The sequence below is a fragment of the Balaenoptera physalus genome (genome assembly GCF_965194825.1).
Source record: "Balaenoptera physalus genome assembly, chromosome: 2".
In the NCBI taxonomy this organism is placed as follows: domain Eukaryota; kingdom Metazoa; phylum Chordata; class Mammalia; order Artiodactyla; family Balaenopteridae; genus Balaenoptera; species Balaenoptera physalus.
This window is the reverse complement of record NC_138883.1, coordinates 854,613-876,819: the sequence shown is the minus strand read 5'-3', so window position 1 is coordinate 876,819 and position 22,207 is coordinate 854,613. Positions and strand designations below refer to the sequence as shown.

Below are 22,207 nucleotides of genomic sequence, written 5' to 3'. Positions count from 1 at the left end.
TTATAGACTGCTCCACCCAACAGGTGCAGATACCCATTCCTCTGAAGTGCACATGACGCGGCCACCAAAATAGACCATGCGCTGGGCTGTAAATCAAATCTCAGCACACTGGGAAAAAAGGGAAATCATTCAGTGTTTGTCCTCTGACCACAATGGAATGATACTAGAAACTGATAATACAGAGATAACTAGAAAACTCCCAACTGTTTTCAAAACAAGTGGTACACTTCTAAATGACTTAATATCTAAAGGAAATAAAAATGGAAATTAGAAAATATTTTGAACTGATCATAGTAAAAATGTTACACATCAAAACTGTGTGATGTAACTAAAACCTGCCTAGAGAGAAATTTATAGTCTCAAATGCTTTTATTAGGAGAAACAGAAAAAATGAAAATCAAGAACCTAAGAAAGCTGAAAATAGTAAATTAAACCGAAAGAAATTAGAAGGAAAGAAATAATAAAAGTAAATCAATGAAATATAAAATAAACGTACAATACAGATAAACAACAAAGCAAAAGTCTGGTTCTTTAAGAAGGCTGATAAAAGCTCTGGTGAGGCTGTAGAGAAACTGGAACCCTCCTACACTGCTGGCAGGAATGCAAAATAGTCCAACTACTTTGGAAAACAGTCCAGCAGTGCCTCACAGAGTTAAACACAGAGCTCCAATGATAGCTTATATGATTCCATTTACATGAAATGTCCAGAACAGGCAAACAGAGAGTGGCAGAAAGCAGGCTGCTGCTCGTTTAGGACTGGTGGCATGAGAGACGTCCCTTCCGAGGCGATGACAGTGCTCTAGCGTTGACTGTGGTGACGGTTGCACACTTGTGTGCATGTAACTGAAAACCAGTGACTTGCACAACATATCGGGTGAATTTCATCTCAACAAAGCCATTACCAAGGAAAAGACTAATAAAACTGGCAACCCCTAGCAACACGGATCAAAGAGAAAAAAGGCAAAATTACAAACATAAGACATGACAGCGGGGTCGTCACTACAAGTGCCACAGACACGAAAGGGAAACCGGGAATGTTAAGGATAACTTTACTCTGATACACCTGGTCTCTGAAGTGACACAGACAAAGGCTTTGCAAAATACAACCTAGCAAAACTGGGATGAGAAGCAGAAAGGCTGGATAGTTCCACATCTACTATAGAAATTGAAGCCACAAGTACGATCTTACCACAGAGAAAGCTCAAGGCCCCGATGGCTTCGCTGTGAGTTTTCCCAAACATTTCAAGAGGAAACAGTACTGGTCACCGCTGGACTGCCCAGGGTGCAGAGCACGAGGGGGCCCCTCCCAGCGGTGTCGGGGCACGCACGACTGCGACACACCCAGCTGGCGAGGACACTGCAGGAAGACAGGCCACCAGCACAGCTCCACCCGAAATATCAGCAATACCTGGAGAGGGTGCCTTGGCATGACCACATCTGGGTATGCAAGGGCGGTTTAACCTTAAAAATCAGGCAGTGTGGTGGTCCAGTGGTTAGGACTCCGTGCTCCCACTGCAGGGGGCCCAGGTTGGATCCCTGGTCGGGGAACTAAGATTCCGAAAGCCACGTGGCGTGGCAACCCCCCCCCCCCACCACAAAAAATCAGTCAGTGTAATTCACCTTGGCACAGATTAAGGGGAAGAACCCCACATGATGATCAAACCAATACATACATAGATGACTCAACACCCTTCACAATAAAAGCTCCTGGCAATTAGGAAAAAGGAAATACCTTCAACCTGTTACCTGATAAAGGTATCTTAGAGCAGACGTCTAAGGCAAAGGGCTGGAAACGCTCTCCAGAGCCAGAACAGAGCCGAGGATGCACCCCCCCGGCCCCCGCAACCCCTTCACACCCCACAGGGCACCACAGGCGTGCAGATGGCCAAGAGAAACACATGACAGGCATACAGATCAGAAGGGAGCAACTAAAACTGGCAGCAGACACAACTGTATACGTTAAGAAAACAAAACAAGAGGGCTTCCCTGGTGGCGCAGTGGTTGAGAATCCGCCTGCCAATGCAGGGGACATGAGTTCGAGCCCTGGTCCGGGAAGATCCCACACGCTGCGGAGCAACTAGACCCGTGCACTACAGCTACTGAGTCTGCACTCTAGAGCCCACGAGCCACAACTACTGAAGCCCGCGCACCTAGAGCCCATGCTCCACAACAAGAGAAGCCACCGCAATGAGAAGCCCACACACCGCGACAAAGAGCAGCCCCCACTAGCCGCAACTAGAGAAAGCTCGCACGCAGCTACAAAGACCCAACACAGCCAAAAATAAATAGAAATTTTTAAAAAAGAAAAAGAAAACAAAACAAGACATCCCAAAGTTCAATTAGTAAGATTACTCACTGAATTTTGTATTTTTAGATATAACATCAACATACCTCAACTGTACTTCTATACACTGGAAACAAAAGATACCATTTACCTTAGCTCAAAACACAAATACTTAGGAATAAAACTAACGAACAAAGTGTAAGACCTCCTCATCAAAAATGAGAGAAAGCAGAGAACACCTCAAGAAATAAGGGAGGGTTTCCCTGGTGGCGCAGTGGTTGGGAATCCGCCTGCCAATGCAGGGGACACGGGTTCAAGTCCTGGTCCGGGAAGATCCCACATGCCGCGGAGCAACTAAGCCCGTGTGCCACAACTGCTGAGCCTGCGCTCTGGAGCCACAAGCCACAACTGCTGAGCCTGCATGCCACAACTGCTGAAGCCCACGCGCCTAGAGCCCATGCTCCACAACAGGAGAAGCCGCCGCAATGAGAGGCCCGCACACTGCAGGGAAGAGTGGCCCCTGCTCGCCGCAGCTAGAGAGAAGCCCGCGCGCAGCAACCAAGACCCAACGCAGCCAAAAAAATACAATAAATAAATTTAAAAAGAAAGAAGGGATATTGATAGGTTGGAAGATTCAGTATTGTTAAAATGAATGTCAATTTTCCCCAAATTGATCCACAAACCCCAATCAGAATCCCAGAAGTTTTTTTTACAGAAATGGACAATCTGATTTAAAAATTTATACAGAAAAACAGAGGGCCACGAACAGCCCAGACACCCCTGAGGCAGAAGAAGAGCTGGGATTCAAGGTCTCATGCCACAGATCCTGAGACAGGTTATAAACCCGCCATACTGAAAACAGTCTGGTATTGGCACAAACAGACCAGCAGAAGGGGTCAGAAACGGCAGCAATAGACCCCCACCTAAGTTCAAAACAGTGGTGCCACCACTGTGCGCTGGGAGGAATGGTTGTCAGCAGATGGCACCTTGTCACCTGGACACCCAGTGGAAAGCAGCAAACTCTGACCATCTCCTCACAACAGACACACAGACCAACCCCTTAGAAGTCCTCAATCCAATGGGAAATGTAAAACCAAAAGTTTCCAGAAGGGAACACAGGAGAATATTTCTAGGATTTGGGGCAAAGATTTCTTAAACGGGACACAAAAACATTAATCACAAAGGAGAAGACGGATAAATTGTACTTCATTAGAATTAAGAACTCTGTTCATCAAGAGATACTGCCGAGGGGCTTCCCTCGTGGCGCAGTGGTTGAGAATCTGCCTGCCAATGCAGGGGACACGGGTTCGAGCCCTGGTCTGGGAAGATCCCACATGCCACGGAGCGACTAGGCCCGTGAGCCACAATTGCTGAGCCTGCGCGTCTGGAGCCTGTGCTCCGCAACAAGAGAAGGCACTGCAACGAGAGGCCCACGCACCGCAACGAAGAGTGGCCCCCACTTGCCGCAACTAGAGAAAGCCCACGCACAGCAACGAAGACCCAACACAGCCAAAAATAAATAAATAAAATAAATAAATTTATTTAAAAAAACAATTCTCTTCAATTCTTAGGCTGTCCCTGGGGAGGCAAGCAGAGGGGGAGGGGCGGAGGGAAGCAGGTAATGGTGGGCTGGGGAGAAGGGAGTGTCCAGCTGCACTGCCCTCCAAGAAAGAAGATCCCCAGGTGAACCTGAGGAGAGGGACAGAAGCTCAGTCTGGAAGCCCACCCCCCTCCCAGATCTGCAGACCTGAACCGCTGTTAACAAGACCCCCGGTGTCTGAAGCCTGGGAGAGAAGAAGATCTGAAGGTCGCGGTGGGCAGGACACGGCTGTGGCCGTGGGCACGCTCTACACAGAAAGGGTGACAGGTGACAGCAGCCTCCTGGCCTAGACCATTGCTAGGGCTCACCTGCTCATACACAGGCCTGCTGGCAGCTCGGCTGGAACCCGGTAAATACCAAAGACTTAAAAAATAGCTGTGGGCAAAAACACACCTCCCATGGATGTGTTTCACAAAAAGTTGCGGTGGGATTTCCCTAGTGGCACAGTGGATAAGACTCCACGCTCCCAATACAGGGGGCCTGGGTTCGAACCCCAGTCAGGGAACTAGATCCCACATGCATGCCGCAACTAAACATTCACATGCCACAACTAAGGAGCCCACGTGCTACAACTAAGGAACTGGCAAGCCACAACTAAGGAGCCCACGAGCCACAACTAAGGAGCCCGCCTGCCACGACTAAGACCCAGTGCAACCAAATAAATAAATAAATAAATAAATAACTTCCCTGGCGGTCCAGTGGTTAAGACTTCGCCTTCAAATGCAGGGAGTGCGGGTTCGATCCCTGGTCAGGGAGCTAAGATCCCACATGCCTCAAGGCCAAAAAAATCAAAACATAAAACAGAAGCAATATTGTAAAAAATTCAATAGGGACTTTGAAGATGGTCTATGTTAAAATAAAAACAAAAAAGGGGGGGATTCCCCTGGTGGTCCAGTAGTTAAGACTCTGCGCTCCCAATGCAGGGGGCCCGGGTTCGATCCCTGCTCTGGGAACTAGATCCCGCATGCATGCCATGACTAAGAGTCTGTGTGACGCTACTAAAGATCCCACGTGCCACACCGAAGATCCCACGTGCTGCAACTAAGACCTGGTACAGCTAAAACAGATAAATAATAAATAAATAAATATTTTAAAATACATAAATAAATAAATTTTTAAAAAGCTGCAGTAACAATCTGGACACACAGCTCGGGAAGACGCGCTGGCCGGGTCACCTGCCCGGCAGCAACAGGGGTGTCTGCTCACAGCCTGAAAGTTTCTGCCAAATGCCCACCCAGGGACGGACGGTCTCGAGAGCAGGTCTCTCCTCAGCCTGTCCCAGCGAGGGCTTTACCCTCTGTGGGTCGGGGAGGGGGAGGCGCTGTCTTCAGGGCCAGTGCAGCCCCAGGCAGCAGAGACAGGAGGGCAGCCTGGGGCAAGGAGAAGAGAGTGAATCAAGCCTTCAAATGCACTCTAGGGGCTTGGAATTTACGTGGAAGAAAAGGAGGTGGCACTGGCAGGGTGGCAGACACAGAGCAAGCCAGGGGGCCGGGAGGGTGAAGGAGCAGGAAGAGGGGGTGGGAGCCCAGGCCTGGCCAGCACAAGTCTGGGGACCCCCGCTGGGGGATGGGGGCAGGGGAGTGCTGTCAACCAGAAGAGGACAGAGAGGACCGTGTCACACTTGTGCCCCCCCCCGCCACCCCCCAAACGGCCATCCTGAGGGGACCACCGGCAGGCCCACCAGCCAGAGCGCTGGACTCCCCGCACACTACTGTCTCATCTTTAACAGCTTTACAAGGTCAAAGTCAGGGCCACAAATGCACCTGTTCAAGGTGTACAGTTCAATGGCTCTTAGTCTATTTACAGAGCTATGCAAACATTACCATAATCTAACTTTAGGACATTTTTATCCCTCAAAAAGAAACCCCCCAGGGGCTTCCCTGGTGGCGCAGTGGTTGAGAATCCGCCTGCCAATGCAGGGGACACGGGTTCGAGCCCTGGTCCGGGAAGATCCCACATGCCGCGGAGCAACTAGGCCCGTGAGCCACAGCTACTGAGCCTGCGCGTCTGGAGCCTGTGCTCCGCAACAAGAGAGGCCGCGATAGTGAGAGGCCCGCGCACCGCGATGAAGAGTGGCCCCCGCTTGCCGCAACTAGAGAAAGCCCTTGCACAGAAACGAAGACCCAACACAGCCATAAATAAATAAATAAATAAATTAATTAATTAAAAAAAAAAGAAACCCCCCCCAATCCCCCAGTCACCACCCCCAGTCCCCGACACCCACGGATCTGCTCTCTGTCTGGATCTGCCTCATCTGGACGTTTGGGTCACGTTCCTCTGCAGGCGGCACGCCGCTCCACCGTGTGGGAGGCACCCACCCCTCGGGTGTGGGCGGGAGGGGCGGGGCTGCTGGGCCCGCCCACTCTCCTCCACCCGGGGGCGGGGCCAGGCCTGGACCCCTGGACGAGGTGCCCGCCCCTTCGCTCCCCTGGGAGGAGCGCGAGGCGGGGACTGGAGCGCCGGGTCTCCAGAGCCCCGCCCGCCCGTACACCTGTGTCCGCGCCCCGACCGCCCCTGCGACCGCCCCTGCGGCCCCCGCGGCTCCGGCTCCGGCTCGCGCCACGCTCAGGAGGCAGAGCGGGGCCCTGACCCGAGCGCCCGCACCTCCCTGCAGCCCCCCGGCTCCCCACCCCGCCTGAGCCAGGCCGGGGCAGGCCTCGCCGCGGAGCAAGGCGGTGACCACGGACGGAGCTCCACCGCGCCACCTCGTGGGGCCGCCAGGGCGCGCAGCTTCACCCCTTCCAGCAACAAACGCTCCTTTTATGCTGAAACGGTACCTTTCAAAAACTGAAAGACATTTTAATGAAAGATTCTGATATTGAGGGTCGCCCACCCACGCACACTGTCTCCAGAACCCTTCCAGCACTCCATGCAAACAGGGGCGACGGCCAGGCCACCCGCCATCGGGGAAAGCCTGCGCGGCACACGGAGGGAACAGCAGGAGAGGAGAGAGCTCAGAGGCCACCGCTCCTACGAGAGACCAGACGCCGCGGCTCCCACGAGAGCCTCGCAGGACCGCCTCACAAGGAAGGGTGCGGAGAACACGGAGCTGCTCCGGCTCAAACCATGAAAGCGGAAACGCAGGCCTGGCTGGAAGATAAACTCTCCCAAAGCAAAAGGTAAGTAAGTGGGGAACAGGAAAGGAGACCAGAAGACAGGTCAGCAGGGCAGCAGAGTGAACAAAGAAGACACGAAGGGAGAAGCCACAGTGACTCCAGAAGCCGGAGACGGGAGGCCACGGGGGAAGGGCCGCTGGGGACACCGCACGTGGACCTCTGAGCCTGAAGACAAACAGGAGGTGCTGCAGCTCGGAGAGCAACGCAGCCGTCCGTCCCTCACAGAGGGCCCAGAACCAGGGCATCCAACTGTTCCACAGGCGCGCGGGACGCAGGAAGACTACGGGCACCACTGTCCAAATGCTGCGGAGACCAATTTGCAACCTAGAATCCTGCCAGACTATCCCCAAAGCTTGGGCAGAAGGAAGACCACAGGAGGTCAGATGCTCAGAGGCGCCCGGTCTCAGAAGCCACGGGGGACGCGCTGTCACATAAGGACGAGGACACAGGGCCAGTAGCGTGGGTCCCACAAGGAGAGGCGAGGGGAAAAGAGACACGAGGAGGCAGCGAGAACAGAGGCCAAGTGGAGGGGCCAGAAGGCCCCAGAAGGCCCTCTTCAGGAAGGCGCAACAGACAGAATTCCCGACGCACGCAAACGCCTGCAGGGCAGCCGAGAGCGCCCACCGTCCAGGCACAAGGAGAGAGCAGAGCACCGTGCTCTGGGAGAGGGCGAGGCTGGCGAGGAGGGGGCGAGGTCAGCAGCCCCGCGGGACACCGGCCTGGCTACAGCTGGCCAACCGCAGGAGGATGCTGAAGAGTCCTCCCCAGGGGCCGAGGGGGGATGGGCACCCAGCCGCCCAGCTCCTCAGTCTGTGGACGTCTCGTGTCCGTCCAGACGGTGAACCCAACAAGGTGCTCCCATTAAACACAAACACTAAGCTACTGGGACACAGAGCCCGACAGCAGAGGGAGGCGGACCGGGAGCCAAGACGGGGTCCTCCAAGAGGTCCCCAAACCAAAGGATACGCGGGGTGCCTTCCGTCCGGCACACCAGGTAGAGGCAGGCCGCGATCACGTGGGCCATCTTCCGGCCACGGGTCAGGTGCTTGCTCACGGCCATCTTGAAGAAGTTGAAGGCTGTGTCCAGGCAGTGTTGGTTCAGCTGCAGCTGGTTCCCCAGATGATGGATCTGACGCCTCCCTAGGACACAACGTGAAACGTTACCGCGGGTTCCCAACTGTCCGTTAACTGACAACTTCGTTAAAAATAAAAGGGTCACACGACCGCCTCAGCCATTTAAGATGGAGAGTAAAGATTTACCCTTTTCCTTTTACACTTTTAAGTTCACTTTCTGCATGGGTTCCAGTAAAATTTTATGTATGGACACTGGATACAAATTTCCTATTATCTCACGTGCCGCGAGACGCTCTCCTCCAGGCTGGAGTGGCATCAGGTCCAGGCCCGGGGGCAAGGGCCCTTCTCAAGGGCCCTGAGCTCAGGGTGTCTGGAAAGGGCTCTGTGCAGGCCGGCCGGCCTGGCGCTGAACACCGTTAAACAACATGGCCCGCAAGTTCCACACACTCAACCTCAAACGCCCGCTCCCTATGGCTGAGCTCCCCAGGCTCTACCTCCTGCTCCCATGGCCGGGGGTGGGTCACGCCCACCCAGCCTTCCCTAAGGCCCCCACGCCAGCCTCGGTGAGGCCACGTGCAGCACAGGCAGACTCGGGGAGGGAGGGGCGCGGGCCCTCGCACGGCCAGGGTGTCAGCTGACCCGGGCCCCAGTCTGCGTCCGCACCTCTTCCTGAAGCGAGGCCGTCTCAGAAGCTATGGGCCAAAAGGCAGCAGCAAGAGAGGAAGCAGACGTGCTGCCCACACGCCAGCGGGTCACGGTGGGCCATCCAGCACGCGGCCGCGCGTCGCCCTTGTGAGCCGGAGCGTCCACAGCTTCCTACGTCTCTGCTGCAGGCCCAGCCCACGCCCACCTCCATGTGCTGTGTTGGCACAGCGGGCAGACAGGTCCCAGCACAGACTCCAGTTCCACCCAGTGTCCTCGGCACCCGAGACCCTCTCTCCTCTGGCGAAGGCCGCCCTACACCGGGCCAGGGACCTCTGCTTCGCCCACAAAGAGCTAAGAGCCGATTCCGCTGCCCTCTTTGACAAGGACCATGGGCTCAGGGAAGCGAGGGCTGTGAGGTCTCCTCCAGCCTCGTCTGCTAACGGTCTGGCCCACACACCCCACACACGCCAACACTGACCGCCGGCCAAAGGTGGGCACCCAGGGAGCCAGCGCCCCGGGGAGCTGGCCACAGGCATGCAGGCTGGCAGCCAAGGGACGGGCCTGACGACCATGGCATCAGGCAGTCAGCCCGTCCCATAAGCGTCCCTGCCCTTTGTGGCCCTGCTCCCTCGACCCCCAGCAAAGCTCGCCTGGAGCCCACACAGCTCTGAGGCCTCTGGTCAGGCTGAAGTGACGTGGGATCACACTCACCGCGCCAGAGCCAAGGCCGGGGCACAGCCGACATACTGACCGTCTGGACAGAAAGACAGGAAGGGTGGGCACTGGCTCCCCGTCAGCACTGCATGCTCTCACGCCAGACACGCCAGACAGACAAACGCGGTCCACGCCACAGCCCAGCCAGCTCGGAGGTAAACGGGGCGGCCGATGGGAGACCTGCTAATGCCGGGGGCTCGCTCCCAACCAGCTCCTCGGTGCGCGTTTGGGAACTCCCGCCACGGGAGGTGAGAGAGAGGTGCTCCCCAGAGCAGCTCACAGAGGCCAGGACCCAACCCGACCCCCCATACCACGGGCCAGGGCCCCCCAGCAGCTTGGGGGGCTTGAAGTCATTGCAGTACGTTATAACATCTTTACTGCAATGTAACTCACATACTGTAAAACTTACCCACTTAAAATGTTTTCAGGTGAGTGGTTTAGTATGTTCCGAGTTGTGCGAGCCTTACCACACTTCGGTACATTTTCATCACCCGAAAGGAAACCCTGTACCCACTGGCAGTTACTCCCCACCCCCCCCCCAAAATGAGTTTTTAATTCACGCAAGCTCAGCAAGCACAACTGGCAGACTGAACAAGTCACATGACGCAGGCGTGTGTGCAGCTTTTAAATGCACGAAGGTGTTATTAACAAATGCAAACTCATGTAAAACAGACTCCTGATTAACTAACCACGGCCTCCTCTCCTTGGAATAGTAAATGAATGCAAAAAGGCAACGCACTAGCACACAGGGTGTTCAAATTTTTGACATTTTGTAAAAATAAGGCCTGCTTCTCCCTTTGAGACGGTGGCCAAACAGCATCCTTCCAGGACTGTGGTGATGGCAGAGAGCACGAGAATGAACACAGAGCAGCATGCGGGCAGGCAAGTGCCCCGGGAACATGTGGAAGGAGGATCTAACCTGGCCCAGCTCAAGAAGCTAAGCCATGACACCACAGGGCTTCCCCCAGAAGCCTCCCTCGGGCCGGAAGGACCTTCACAGTGCCAGCCGGGCCTGTGCAGCTGGCCTGACTCACGGTGCACTAGCATGTCACACCCATCCCCACGCAGTGACACACTAGAAGCCACTCCCATGATCACATCCAGGGGCGCTCAGAAGCCAATGGGTGCCCCAGGTGGGCTATAGATGTAAAGAGTTCAGTTTAAGACCCACATTCGTATAAATGTGAACTAACAACTGAGAATCTGTAGAAAACGCCAACATGAAGAGAGAGAAACACCAAGCTCCACAAGCCAACTGCTAACAGACGAGAGCTTTGCAAGCCGCATCATAACCTCAAAATACTAGAAAGATGTCAATTCATAGAAATGTATGAATAGGCTGTAATTAATAAGACACAGTCTGGGGCTTCCTTGGTGGCACAGCGGTTAAGAATCCACCTGCCAATGCAGGGGACACGGGTTCGAGCCCTGGTCTGGGAAGATCCCACATGCTGCGGAGCAACTAAGCCCGTGCGCCACAACTACTGAGCCTGTGCTCTAGAGCCCGCGAGCCACAACTACTGAGCTCGTGCACCACAACTACTGAAGCCTGGGCGCCTAGAGCCCGTGCTCTGCAACAAGAGAAGCCACTGCAGTGAGAAGCCCACGCACCGCAACGAAGAGTAGCCCCCGCTCGCCGCAAACAGAGAAAGCCCATGTGCAGCAACGAAGATCCAACGCAGCCAAAAATAAGTAAATAAAATAAATTTATAAATAAATCAATAAAAATAAAAAGAGAGCTAGGAGTTGGAAGAAGGGACCCTCCCAGAATGCAGCCCCAAAGGAGAAGGGCAGCGGCCAGGTGACAAACCACAGAGGGAGGCTCACTGCTGACATGGGCAGGCCTCTCCCTCCAGACAGGGAGCAGACTTTTAGGCAAGAAGGATTATTAGAAATAAAGAGGGCATGTGATAAGAACATACAAACACCACAGGAAGAAATAACAATCCTACACAGTGTGGAAATTAATAAGGGACAACCTCGCGTAAAACGGAGGCGGGAAGCCCTGAAGGGGGCGCTCTCACACCAGGCCCTCCTTTCCAGCTTGCTTTGCGCTTCTGGGCAGGAAGAAGCTGGTGCGCTGCCGCGGGAAGAGGAAGGAAGATTTTCTCCCAGCCCAGCAACAGCCCAGCCAATGAGAAACTGCCACCACCCTCAACTCTCACTTTCCTCCAATGGAGACTGGAAAACCTTCAAAGCAGCCCTGCCCAACTTCCTCCCCCCGCCCCCCACCCCATAAAGTAAGGCTCCTCTCCTTTGTTGCAAGACTTGCCCGTGGTTTGCCATAGCTTGCGGGTCCCGAAATGCAATTCCCCTGCCTCTCCCGAGTAAACTCATGTTGCTGGTAAGGTAACTGGCTGTTTTATTTGAAGGTGGGCAACAGTATGGACTTAATAACTTACCTTCAAAACGTACAAAGTAAAACTTGACAGAACTAACAGGAAAGGGACAATGCTACCTGACAGAATTCCGAAGACTAAAATGGTGTGGGGATGAGGGCCTTAGCACAAAAGGCGCTGCTGCAGGAAGGATCTGCTGAGGGCCACTGGGAGCAGCAGGCAAGACTTCAAGGAGAAGCAGCGTATTGCACAGCCACTAAGTTCCTCCCTACAGTCTTCCAGTAACGTGTGCACATTAACATCCCCCCTCCCCGGGGAGGTGGACTCAGTTTCCCTCCCCTGTCTTGAGTGCAGCTGGACTCAGTGACTTGCTTCTAAGGGACAGAGGATGGAAAAGAAACACGTGAGACATTTTGTGGAGGACCCTGGCAGTGATCTAGGCCAACATCACCTGTGACAAGTCATATGACTTGAGGTAGCCCTGCTATGGGGCAAAGAGAAAGGTGCCACGTCTCTGTGGGATCTCCCCCAGAATCCACAGCAAACTCAAACTGAGGGACCTTCTATAAAACACCCACCCAGGACTCTTCCAATGTGTCCAGGTTGGGAGAAACTGTCACAGATGGGAGGAGACTATGGAAGGTGAGGCCACATGCAGCCCGGGAGCCCTGATTGGACCCTGAAGCAGAGAGGGCACGAGTGGGCAGACCGGGACGGGGAGCCAGGTGTGCAGTGTCGTCAGCAGCCCTGTACCACGTGCCACACCTTCTCAGTGTGGGTCACTGTGCCGAGGTTATGGACCATGTCTATGTTAAAGGGAAAGCTGGGGACCGGAATGCTCAGGGTGCTATATCTGCGACTCTGCTGTAAGTCTGCAAGTCTGACACTATTTTAAATAAAAACTTTTTAAAAACCCCACAGAACTAAAAGGAGAAATAGCTATCTCTAGCACAACATGGTAAATCAACTATACTTCAACAACAACAACAAAAAACAAACAAAAAAAGAAATAGCTATCTCAAAACTTGGAGGTTACAGCTAGACTAAAGCTTAGAGAAATGTACAGCTTAAATGCAAATATTAGAAAAAGAAAGCCTGAAAAACTGATGAAGTTTCCAACTTAAGAAGCCAAAAAAGAATAACGAACTACACAGAAGATGTGGAAGAAAGGGAATAATAAAGAACGGAACCCAGTCAAATAGAAAACAGACAGCAGAAGATCAACAAAGCCAAATTCACTCTTTGAAAAGAGTAACACAATTGCTAAATTGATAAATTCCTAGCAAGATCGATCAAGAAAAAAAGGGATAAAGCATACATTACTAATGTCAGGAATAAAAGGAGAACATCACTAAAAATCTAGGTAACACATTAAAAGCATAAGAGAATATTATGGAAGACTACGACAACAAATCTGAATTTGAATTACTGCAACAGATATTAAATTGAGAAGCACATCTCACCAAAACTGACAAGAAGAAATAGAAAATCTAAGTGGTCCCAGTAAACTCCTATTTAAAATTGTCCTGTTAAAGAAATGTATCTGTAATTAAAATCTCCTTACAAGGAAAACTCAAAGCCCAGATGGTTTCGCTAGTAAATTCTTCCACACATCTAAAGAAAGTGGTAAGTCACACATAGCTCTTACAGAGAACAAAAAAGAACAATGCATCGAGACCCAGTGAGATCTATTCCAGAAATGGGGGGTGAGCTTCACATTCACGAAATCAATCAGTGTAATTACTTACAATAACAAAATAAACTGAAAAAATATACAATCATTTCAATAATACAAAGAAGCATGTGACAAAATGCTAACATCATTCTCAGTAACAAAGAAATACTGACCGCTTCCCATCACTGTCAGGAACCAGACAAGAACACCCAATCCCACCATTCTATTCAGCACCTCACTGCAGAGTGCAGCAACACACAGCAATAAAAATGTAACAAAGCCCTGAAAATAAATGACCACCATAAAGAGGGGAAAGGAAGAAGCAATAACGTCTAGTCCCAGACCACATGAGTGTTAATGAAGAAGGAGAGAATTTATAAACTACCAGATTTCATAAGTAAATGGAACAATTCTCCACAAATTGCTCTATAGATTCAATGCAATCCCAATCAAAAAATCGGCAAGTTTCCTTTTGGAAACCAACAAGCTGATTCTAACATTTATTTTGAAATGCAAAGGAGCTAGAATAGCCAAGACAATCTCGAAGAACAACAACAAAGCTGGAGAACTTACACTACCACGTTTTCACTGGAATGCGCAGTAATCAGGACAATGTAGTACTAGCTCAGGACAGACAGACAGACCAAGTGACAGCAGTTAGAGAGTGTGTCTGTGGTGTCTTACCAGAGTCTGGAATTGACTCCTCCGTCTATGGTCACTTTATTTATGGCAAATGGACCAATGCAATTGACTAGGAAAGAATGGTCTTTTTGATAAATGGTGTTGTAACAACTGGATGTCCACAGTGAAAAATGCAAACCTCGAGGGAGCGGATCAAGATGGTGGAGGAGTAGGACGCAGAGCTCACCTCCCACAGATGCATCAAAAATACATCTACAGGGGCTTCCCTGGCGGTCCAGTGGTTAAGACTCCACGCTTCCACTGCAGGGGACACGGGTTCGATCCCTGGTCAGGGAACTGAGATCCCACATGCTGCGAGGCATGGCAAAAAATTTTAAAAAATAAAAAATACATCTACATGTGGAACTCTCACAGAACATCTACTGAATGCTGGCAGAAGACCTCAGACCTCCAAAAGGGCAAGAAAATCTCCACGTAACTGGGTAGGACAAAAGAAAAAAAAAAAGAGAGAAAGGAATCAGGACAGGACCTATGCCCTGGGAGGGAGCTGTGAAAGAGGAAAGCTTTCCACACACGGGAAGTCCCCTCACTGGCGGGGAGATCTGTCAGGACAGAGGGGAGGGCAGAGCAGAGAGAGACCTGCACAGAGGGTCGGTGCCGACAGGCTCTCCACAGTCTGAGACGCCCGTCCACTGGGGCTGGTGGGGGCTGGGTGCTGAGGCTCGGGCTTTGGAGGTCAGACCCCGAGGAGAGGACTGGGGTTGGCTGCACGAAGACAGCCTGAGGGGGCTGGGGTGTGGTGCGCCACAAATGAGGGAGTCCAGGAAGAAGCCTGGGCCCGCCAGAGAGGCAGGGTGCCGCTGTTGGGGGCACGCGAGGAGAGGAGCAGGCCCACCATATGAGCTTCTTTCTCCACGCTCTCACGCGGCAGGGCACTGCCTGCAAGAGCTCCAGGGGTGGGCGCTACTCGCTGCTGCCATCTCAGACTTCAGAGGCAGTGCGGGCCAGCGCTGCCGAGGGTCCTGTGAGCAGGTGCAGGTCACTGCCCCCACCTTCCCGGAGCGTGGGCAGCCCACCACTGCCAAGCGTCCCTCGACCTGGCGCCAACCACTGCCCCACCTCCCCGGAGTACGTGCAGCCAGCTGCCTCTGCCAGGGACCCATGACCGGAAGCCAACCGCTGCCCCGCCTCCCTGGGAGCATGCGCATGGGCCATGCACCTGCACGCCCCTATCAAGGGGATAAAGGCCAGCACAAGCTGAAGAAAGAGAGAGCAAGCATCCAAACCAAGAACAGCCCTCACGCCAAAAAAATATTAAACCCACACAACCTACACAGAGACGCTCCGGCATATAAACAGCCCTCCGAGACTACAGTAGATATTTGTTTCTCCTAAACTCACAAAGAGAAACATAAGCAAAATGAAGAGGCAGAGGAAGCACTCTCAGTTAAAAGACCAAGAGAATTCCCCTGAAGGAACAAACAATGAAACCTCTTCAGTCTAACAGACACCAAGTTCAAAAAGTCAGTAATGAAAATACTGAAAGAATTAAGAAAGGCTATTGACAGAAATGCAAATTACTGTAAAAAGGAACTAGAACTATAGAGAAGGGCGGAGAAAAATTAGAAAATGCATTTGCTGAGACAAAAGCTGAGCTAAAGGCAGAAGAGCAGAATGAATAATGCAGAAGAAAGAATAAGTGACCTGGAGGACAGAATAGTGGAAATTACCCAATCAAATCAGCAGACAGAAAGCCAAATGAAAAAAATGAAAGCAATATAAGAGACATATGGGATAATAAAAAGCAGGCCAATCTACACATAATAGGGATTCCAGAAGGAGAAGAAAGAGAAAAGGGGATTGAGAATGTGTTTGAAGAAATTACGGCTGAGAAATTCCCAAACCTAAAGCAGGAAACAGATATCCAGATACAGGAAGCATAGAGGGTCCCAAACAAGATGAACCCAAACAGACCTACACTAAGACATATTATAATTAAAATGACAAATGTTAAAGATAAAGAGAGGATTCGAAAGGCAGCAAGAGAAAAACAAAGAGTTAACTACAAGGGAACTCCCATAAGGCTATCCGCTGATTTCTCTGCAGAAACACTGCAGGTCACAAGGGAGTGGTAAAATACATTCAAAGTCTTGAAAGAGAAAACTCTGCAACCTACTGTAGAATACTCTACCCAGCAAGATTATCATTTAGAATAGGAAAAATAAATAATTTCTCAGACAAGCAAAAACGAAAAGAATACAGCAATTACTAAACCTATCCTGAAAGAAATATTGAAAGGTCATCTCTAAACAGAAAGGAAACAAGAAGATATAGGAAGGAGGAAATCACAATTGGACAGTAAGTCACTTAAATTATCCAGTGAACAGATCAGAAAGAAAAAAAAAACCTATTTGTGAAAGCAATGATAAACACAAGGAACAGCAAAAGGATAAACATGAAGATGTAAAAAGGGACATCAAAATCATAAAATGTGGGGAAGGACAGTAAGAAAATGCAGATTCTTTTTCTTTTTTTTTGGAATATGTTTAAGCCTATATGACTATCAGTCTAAAGCAAGCAGATACAAGAAGGCATTGACACACTTGAAAAACAGGGCAACTGCAAATCAAAAATATACAACAGATTCACGAAAACCAAAAAGAACACAAGCATAAAAGGAAATCATCAAACCACAAAAAGAAAAACAAAAAGAAAGAAACAAAAAAGAAACAAAGAATCAACTGCAAAACAAGGTCTGAAATGGCAATAAATACATATGTATCAATAGTTACATTAAATGTCAATAGACTGAATGCTCCAATCAAAAGACACAGAGTGGCAGACTGGATAAAAAAACAAGAGCCAGGCTTCCCTGGTGGCGCAGTGGTTGACAGTCCGTCTGCCAATGCAGGGGACACGGGTTCGAGCCCTGGTCTGGCAAGATCCCACATGCCGTGGAGCAACTAAGCCTGCGAGCCACAACTACTGAGCCCATGTGCCACAACTACTGAAGCCCACGTGCCTAGAGCCCATGCTCCACAGCAAGAGAAGCCACCGAAATGAGAAACTCACACACCGCAACAAAGAGTAGCCCCCGCTCACCACAACTAGAGAAAGCCCGCACGCAGCAACAAAGACCCAACACAGCCAAAAATAAATAAATAAATATATTTTTTAAAAAAACAAGAGCCTATAACATGCTGCCTACAAGAGACCCACTTTAGGGCAAAGGACACACACAGACTGAAAGTGAGGGGATGATATTTCGTGCAAACTGAAATGACAAGAAAGCGGGAGTCACACTATTCGTATCAGACAAAATAGACTTTAAAACAAAGGCCAGGACTTCCCTGGTGGCGCAGTGGTTAAGAATCCGCCTGCCAATGCAGGGGACGTGGGTTCAAGCCCTGGTCCGGGAAGATCCCACATGTTGCAGGGCAACTAAGCCCGTGCGCCACAACTACTGAGTAGCCCCCTCTCTCCGCAACTAGAGAAAGCCCATGCACAGCAACTAAGACCCAATGCAGCCAAAAATAAATTAATTAATTAATAAAAACAAAACAAAACAAAAACAAAGGCCATAAGGAAAGATAAAGGACACTATATAATGATAAAAGGATCAATACAAGAAAAGGATTTTACACGCATCAACACATATGCACCTAACATAGGAGCACCCGAATACATAAAACAAATACTAATGGAGATAAAGACACACAAGGAGAGGAACACAGTAATAGTAGAAGACTTTAACATCCTACTCACTCAATGCACAGATCTTCCAGACAGAGAATCAATAAGGCAACAGAGGTCCTAAATAATACAACAGTTAGACTTAATTGATACTTTCAGGACATTACATCCAAAAAAAAAAAAGACCAGAATACACATTCTTTTCAAACGTACATGGAACATTCTCTAGGACTGACCACATACTAGGGCACAAAACTAACTTCAACAAATTTAAAACTACGGGAATTATTTCAAGCATCTTCTCTGACCAGAATGCCAATGAAACTAGAAATCAACCACAGGAAAGAAATGAGAAAAAAAAAAAAAAAAAAAGAGACTACATGAAGACTAAACAACATGCTACAAATACCTTGAGACAGACAACAATGAAAGCACAACCATACAAAATCTACGGGATACAGCGTAAGCAATTCTTAGAGGGAAGTTCATAGCAATACAGGCCTTCATCAAAAAACAAGAAAAATCTCAAGTAAACAACCTAACCTACCACCTAAAAGAATTAGAAAAAGAAGAACAAACAAAACCTAAAGTCAGCAGAAGGAAGGAAATAATAAAGATCATGGAGGAAATAAACGAGATAGAGATTTTAAAAAATAGAAAAATAAATCAGTAAAACCAAGAGCTGGTTCTTTGAAAGGGTAAACACAATTGGCAAACCTCTGGCCAGGCTCACCAAGAAGAAAAGAGAACCCAGATAAACATAATAAGAAATGAAAAAGGAGAAATCTCAACTGACACCGCAGAAATACAAAAAAAAAATAAGAGAATACTACGAACAATTATACACCAACAAATCTGACAACCTAGAAGAAATGAACAACTTTCCAGAAACATACTGCCCACCAAAACTGAATCAAGAAGAAATAGATGATTTGAACAGACCAATCACTAGAAGTGAAATAGAATCTGTTAAAAAAACAAAACAAACCAAAAAAATCCCTACAAACAAAAGTCCAGGACCAGATGGCTTCACAAGCGAATTCTACCAAACATACAAAGATGAATTTATACCAATCCTCCTCAAACTCTTCCAAAAGAATAAAGAGGAGGGAACACTCCCAAAGACATTCTATGAAGCCACCATCACCCTGATACCAAAACCAGACAAAGACACCACCAAAAAAGAAAATGACAGGCCGATATCTTTGATGAATATAGATGCAAAAATTCTCAACAAAATATTAGCAAACCGAATCCAATAACACATAAAAAAGATCATACACCACGACAAAGTGGGATTCATCCCAAGTTCACAAGGATGGTTCAACATTTGCAAATCAATCAATGTAATACACCACATTAACAAAAGAAAAGTCCAAAACCACATGGTCATCTCAAATGATGCAGAAAAAGCATTTGACATGATTCAACATCCATTCATGATAAAAACTCTTACCAAAGTGGGAATAGAGGGAACATATCTCAACATAATAAAAGCCATTTATGACAAACCCACAGCCAATATAATACTCAACAGTGAAAAGCTAAAAGCCTTCCCGCTGAAATCTCAAACAAGACAAGGATGCCCACTCTCACCATTTCTATTCAATGTAGTATTGGAAGTCCTAGCCACAGCAATCAGACAAGAAAAAGAAATAAAACGTATCCAAATTGGAAGGGAAGAGGTAAAACTGTCACTACATGCAGATGACAGGATACTATATATAGAAAACCCTAAGGACTCCACACAAAAACTACTAGACCTAATAAATGAATTCAGCAAAGTAGCAGGATACAAGACCAACATTCAAAAATTGGCTGCATTTCTTTACACCAGCATGAAATATCAGAAAGGGAATGTAAAAAAACAATACCTTTTGAAATAGCACCAAAAAATATACATATATACACCTAGGAATAAACCTGATCAAGGAGGTGAAAGACTTATATGCTGAGAACTATAAAGCATTAATAAAGGAAATTAAAGAGGATTCAAAGAAATGGAAAGATATCCCATGCTCTTGGATTGGAAGAATTAATATTGTTAAAATGGCAATACTATTCAAAGCAATCTACAGATCTAATGTGATCCCTATCAAAATACCTATGACATTTTTCACAGAACAAGAACAAATAATCCAAAAATTTATATGGAACCATAAAAGACCCAGAATTGCCAAAGCAATCCTGAGGGAAAAAAACACAGCAGGAGGCATAACTCTCCCAGACTTCAGACAATACTGAAAAGCTATGGTAATCAAAATGGTGTGGTACTGGTTCAAAAACAGACTTACAGATCAATGGAGCACAATAGAGAGCCCAGAAATAAACCCACACACCTACAGTCAATTAATCTTCAACAAAGGAGACAAGAATATAAAATGGGAAAAAGTCTCTTCAGCAAGTGGCACTGGGAAAGTTGGACAGATGCACGTAAATCAATGAAGTAAGAACACACACTCACACCATACACAAAAATAAACTCAAAATGGCTTAAAGACTTAAACATAAGACATGACACCATAGGGACTTCCCTGGTGGCGCAGTGGTTAAGACTTCATGCTCCCAATGCAGGGCGCCTGGGTTTGATTCCTAGTCAGAGAACTAGATCCCACATGCATGCCACAACTAAGAGTTCGCACGCCACAGCTAAGGAGCCTGCATGCCGCAACTAAGGAGCCCGAGAGCTGCAACTAAGGAGCCTGCCTGCCACAACTAAGACCTGGCACAACCAAATAAATAAATAAATAAAAGGCATGACACCGTAAAACTCCTAGAAGAGATCATAGTCAAAACATTCTCTGACATAGATTGTACCACTGTTTTCTTAGGTCAGTCTCCCAAGGCAATAGAAATAAAAACAAAAATAAACAAATGGGACCTAATCAAACTTACAAGCTTTTGCACAGCAAAGGAAACCAGTGGTAAAGAATCTGCCTTCCAATGCAGGGGACTAGGGTAGATCCCTGGTCAGAGAATTAAGATACCACATGCCGTGAGGCAACTAAGCCCTTACGCCACAACTACTGAACTCGTGCACCTCAACGAGAGAGCCCATGTGCCGCAAATTACAGAGCCCATGCGCCGCAAACTACAGAGCCCATGCGCCACAACTAGAGAGAAGTCCAGTGCCGCAACGAAGAGCCCACGCGCCACAAAGAAAGATCCTGCACACCTCAACAAAGATCCCGCGTGCCACAACTAAGACCCAATGCAGCCAAAAAAATTAAATGAATGTAAAAGCTTATTTAAAAAAAAAGAACACACATGGCAGCCAAAATGGAGATGCCAAACATCCGTGGCTAGGAAAAGCAGATAGATAAGTTGTGGTATATTCACAAATGAAATCCTATGTGGCAATAAACAAACTGCTGATATACACACACCAAAAGGACATTCTCTGTGATTCTAATTGTCTGAAGCAGAAAACCAAGTAAAACTAATCGACAGTGGGGAGCTTCCTGGGGTACAAGAAACATGCTCGACCATGATATGAGCCCAGGCCTTAGGTCATACACATTAATCAAGCAGTTCACTTAAGGCTGGTACATTTTACACACTTTACTATACATACGTTATACCAAGAAAAACAGACCAACAAAAAGAATAGAATAAGAAGTTTCCCTGAGAAATGCCTCCCATGTGAAAGGGCTCATCAAGTCAGTGACCAATGCTCCAGCCTAGAGACATTTCAGAACTTCAAAGATAAAGAGAAAACCCCAAAAGGTCCAAGTTAGGAAAGAAAAAGAGAGTGAGACGGAAACTCAGATTGGACCAAATCCCCTCGCTGGCGCCCAGGATGCCCTTTCCACGCTAAGTGGGGCGCCCGCTCCAGCCCCTCCCAGGCACCCGGAGGGAAGACAGAGTCCAGGGCTTCTCTCTCACTGAGCTGCACCTCAGTTGGGACCTGAGCACGTTCCCAATAAACCAGAGACGGCCCAAGAGAGGGACCTGCGCGGGCACCACACCTCCAGGGAGGGAGGGGGGCCAGGAGGCACAGGCTCCCGCGTGAACGGAATCACAACCCACGCCGTCTGTTCCTCTCCCAACTCTCTTGTTGTCTAAGAAAGGCACCCAAAACCTAACACAAATAGTAACAGCTGAAGTTAAATCCACAGATTTCAACCCCACCCAGCAGACTGGGGGCGGGGGGTGGGAAGTGAAAAGACAGGAGTCTTCCCTGGGGGAGGACAACAGGCCAGCTCCGGTCCGGTCCGGAGAAAAGAGGCGCCTTGCGGAGAGATGGCCCCCCTCGGTCCCTGCGGCCCCCACCCAGACAGAGACAGGACGACAACACCGGGGGAGGCAGCCGAACACAGGAGGGGACACCTGCCAAGGTGGGCGGAGGGAGGGCCAGCCCCTCCTCAGGGGCCAGGCCGCTGGGCGCGGACCCCAGGCAGGAGCCCCCGGGAAAGGCGTGCGGAG

General features: G+C 49.2%; 1 protein-coding gene across 5 annotated transcripts in view; it reads right to left on the bottom strand.

Annotated features, from left to right (window-relative positions):
* BRF1 (BRF1 general transcription factor IIIB subunit) overlaps positions 1 to 22,207 on the bottom strand; it is a 70,399-nt gene that overhangs the window by 36,076 nt on the left and 12,116 nt on the right. For 2 of the 5 annotated variants that reach the window (XM_082450825.1, XM_082450823.1), the window contains one exon: positions 7,967 to 8,140. The exons of 1 other annotated variant lie outside the window; for it this stretch is intronic. In XM_082450825.1, the coding sequence (XP_082306951.1) occupies positions 7,967 to 8,140 (174 nt within the window). Of the gene's footprint in view, positions 1 to 6,108; positions 6,201 to 7,918; positions 8,141 to 22,207 lie in introns of those variants that run through there. 2 more of the 5 variants (XM_082450824.1, XM_082450822.1) reach the window with 2 other exon arrangements.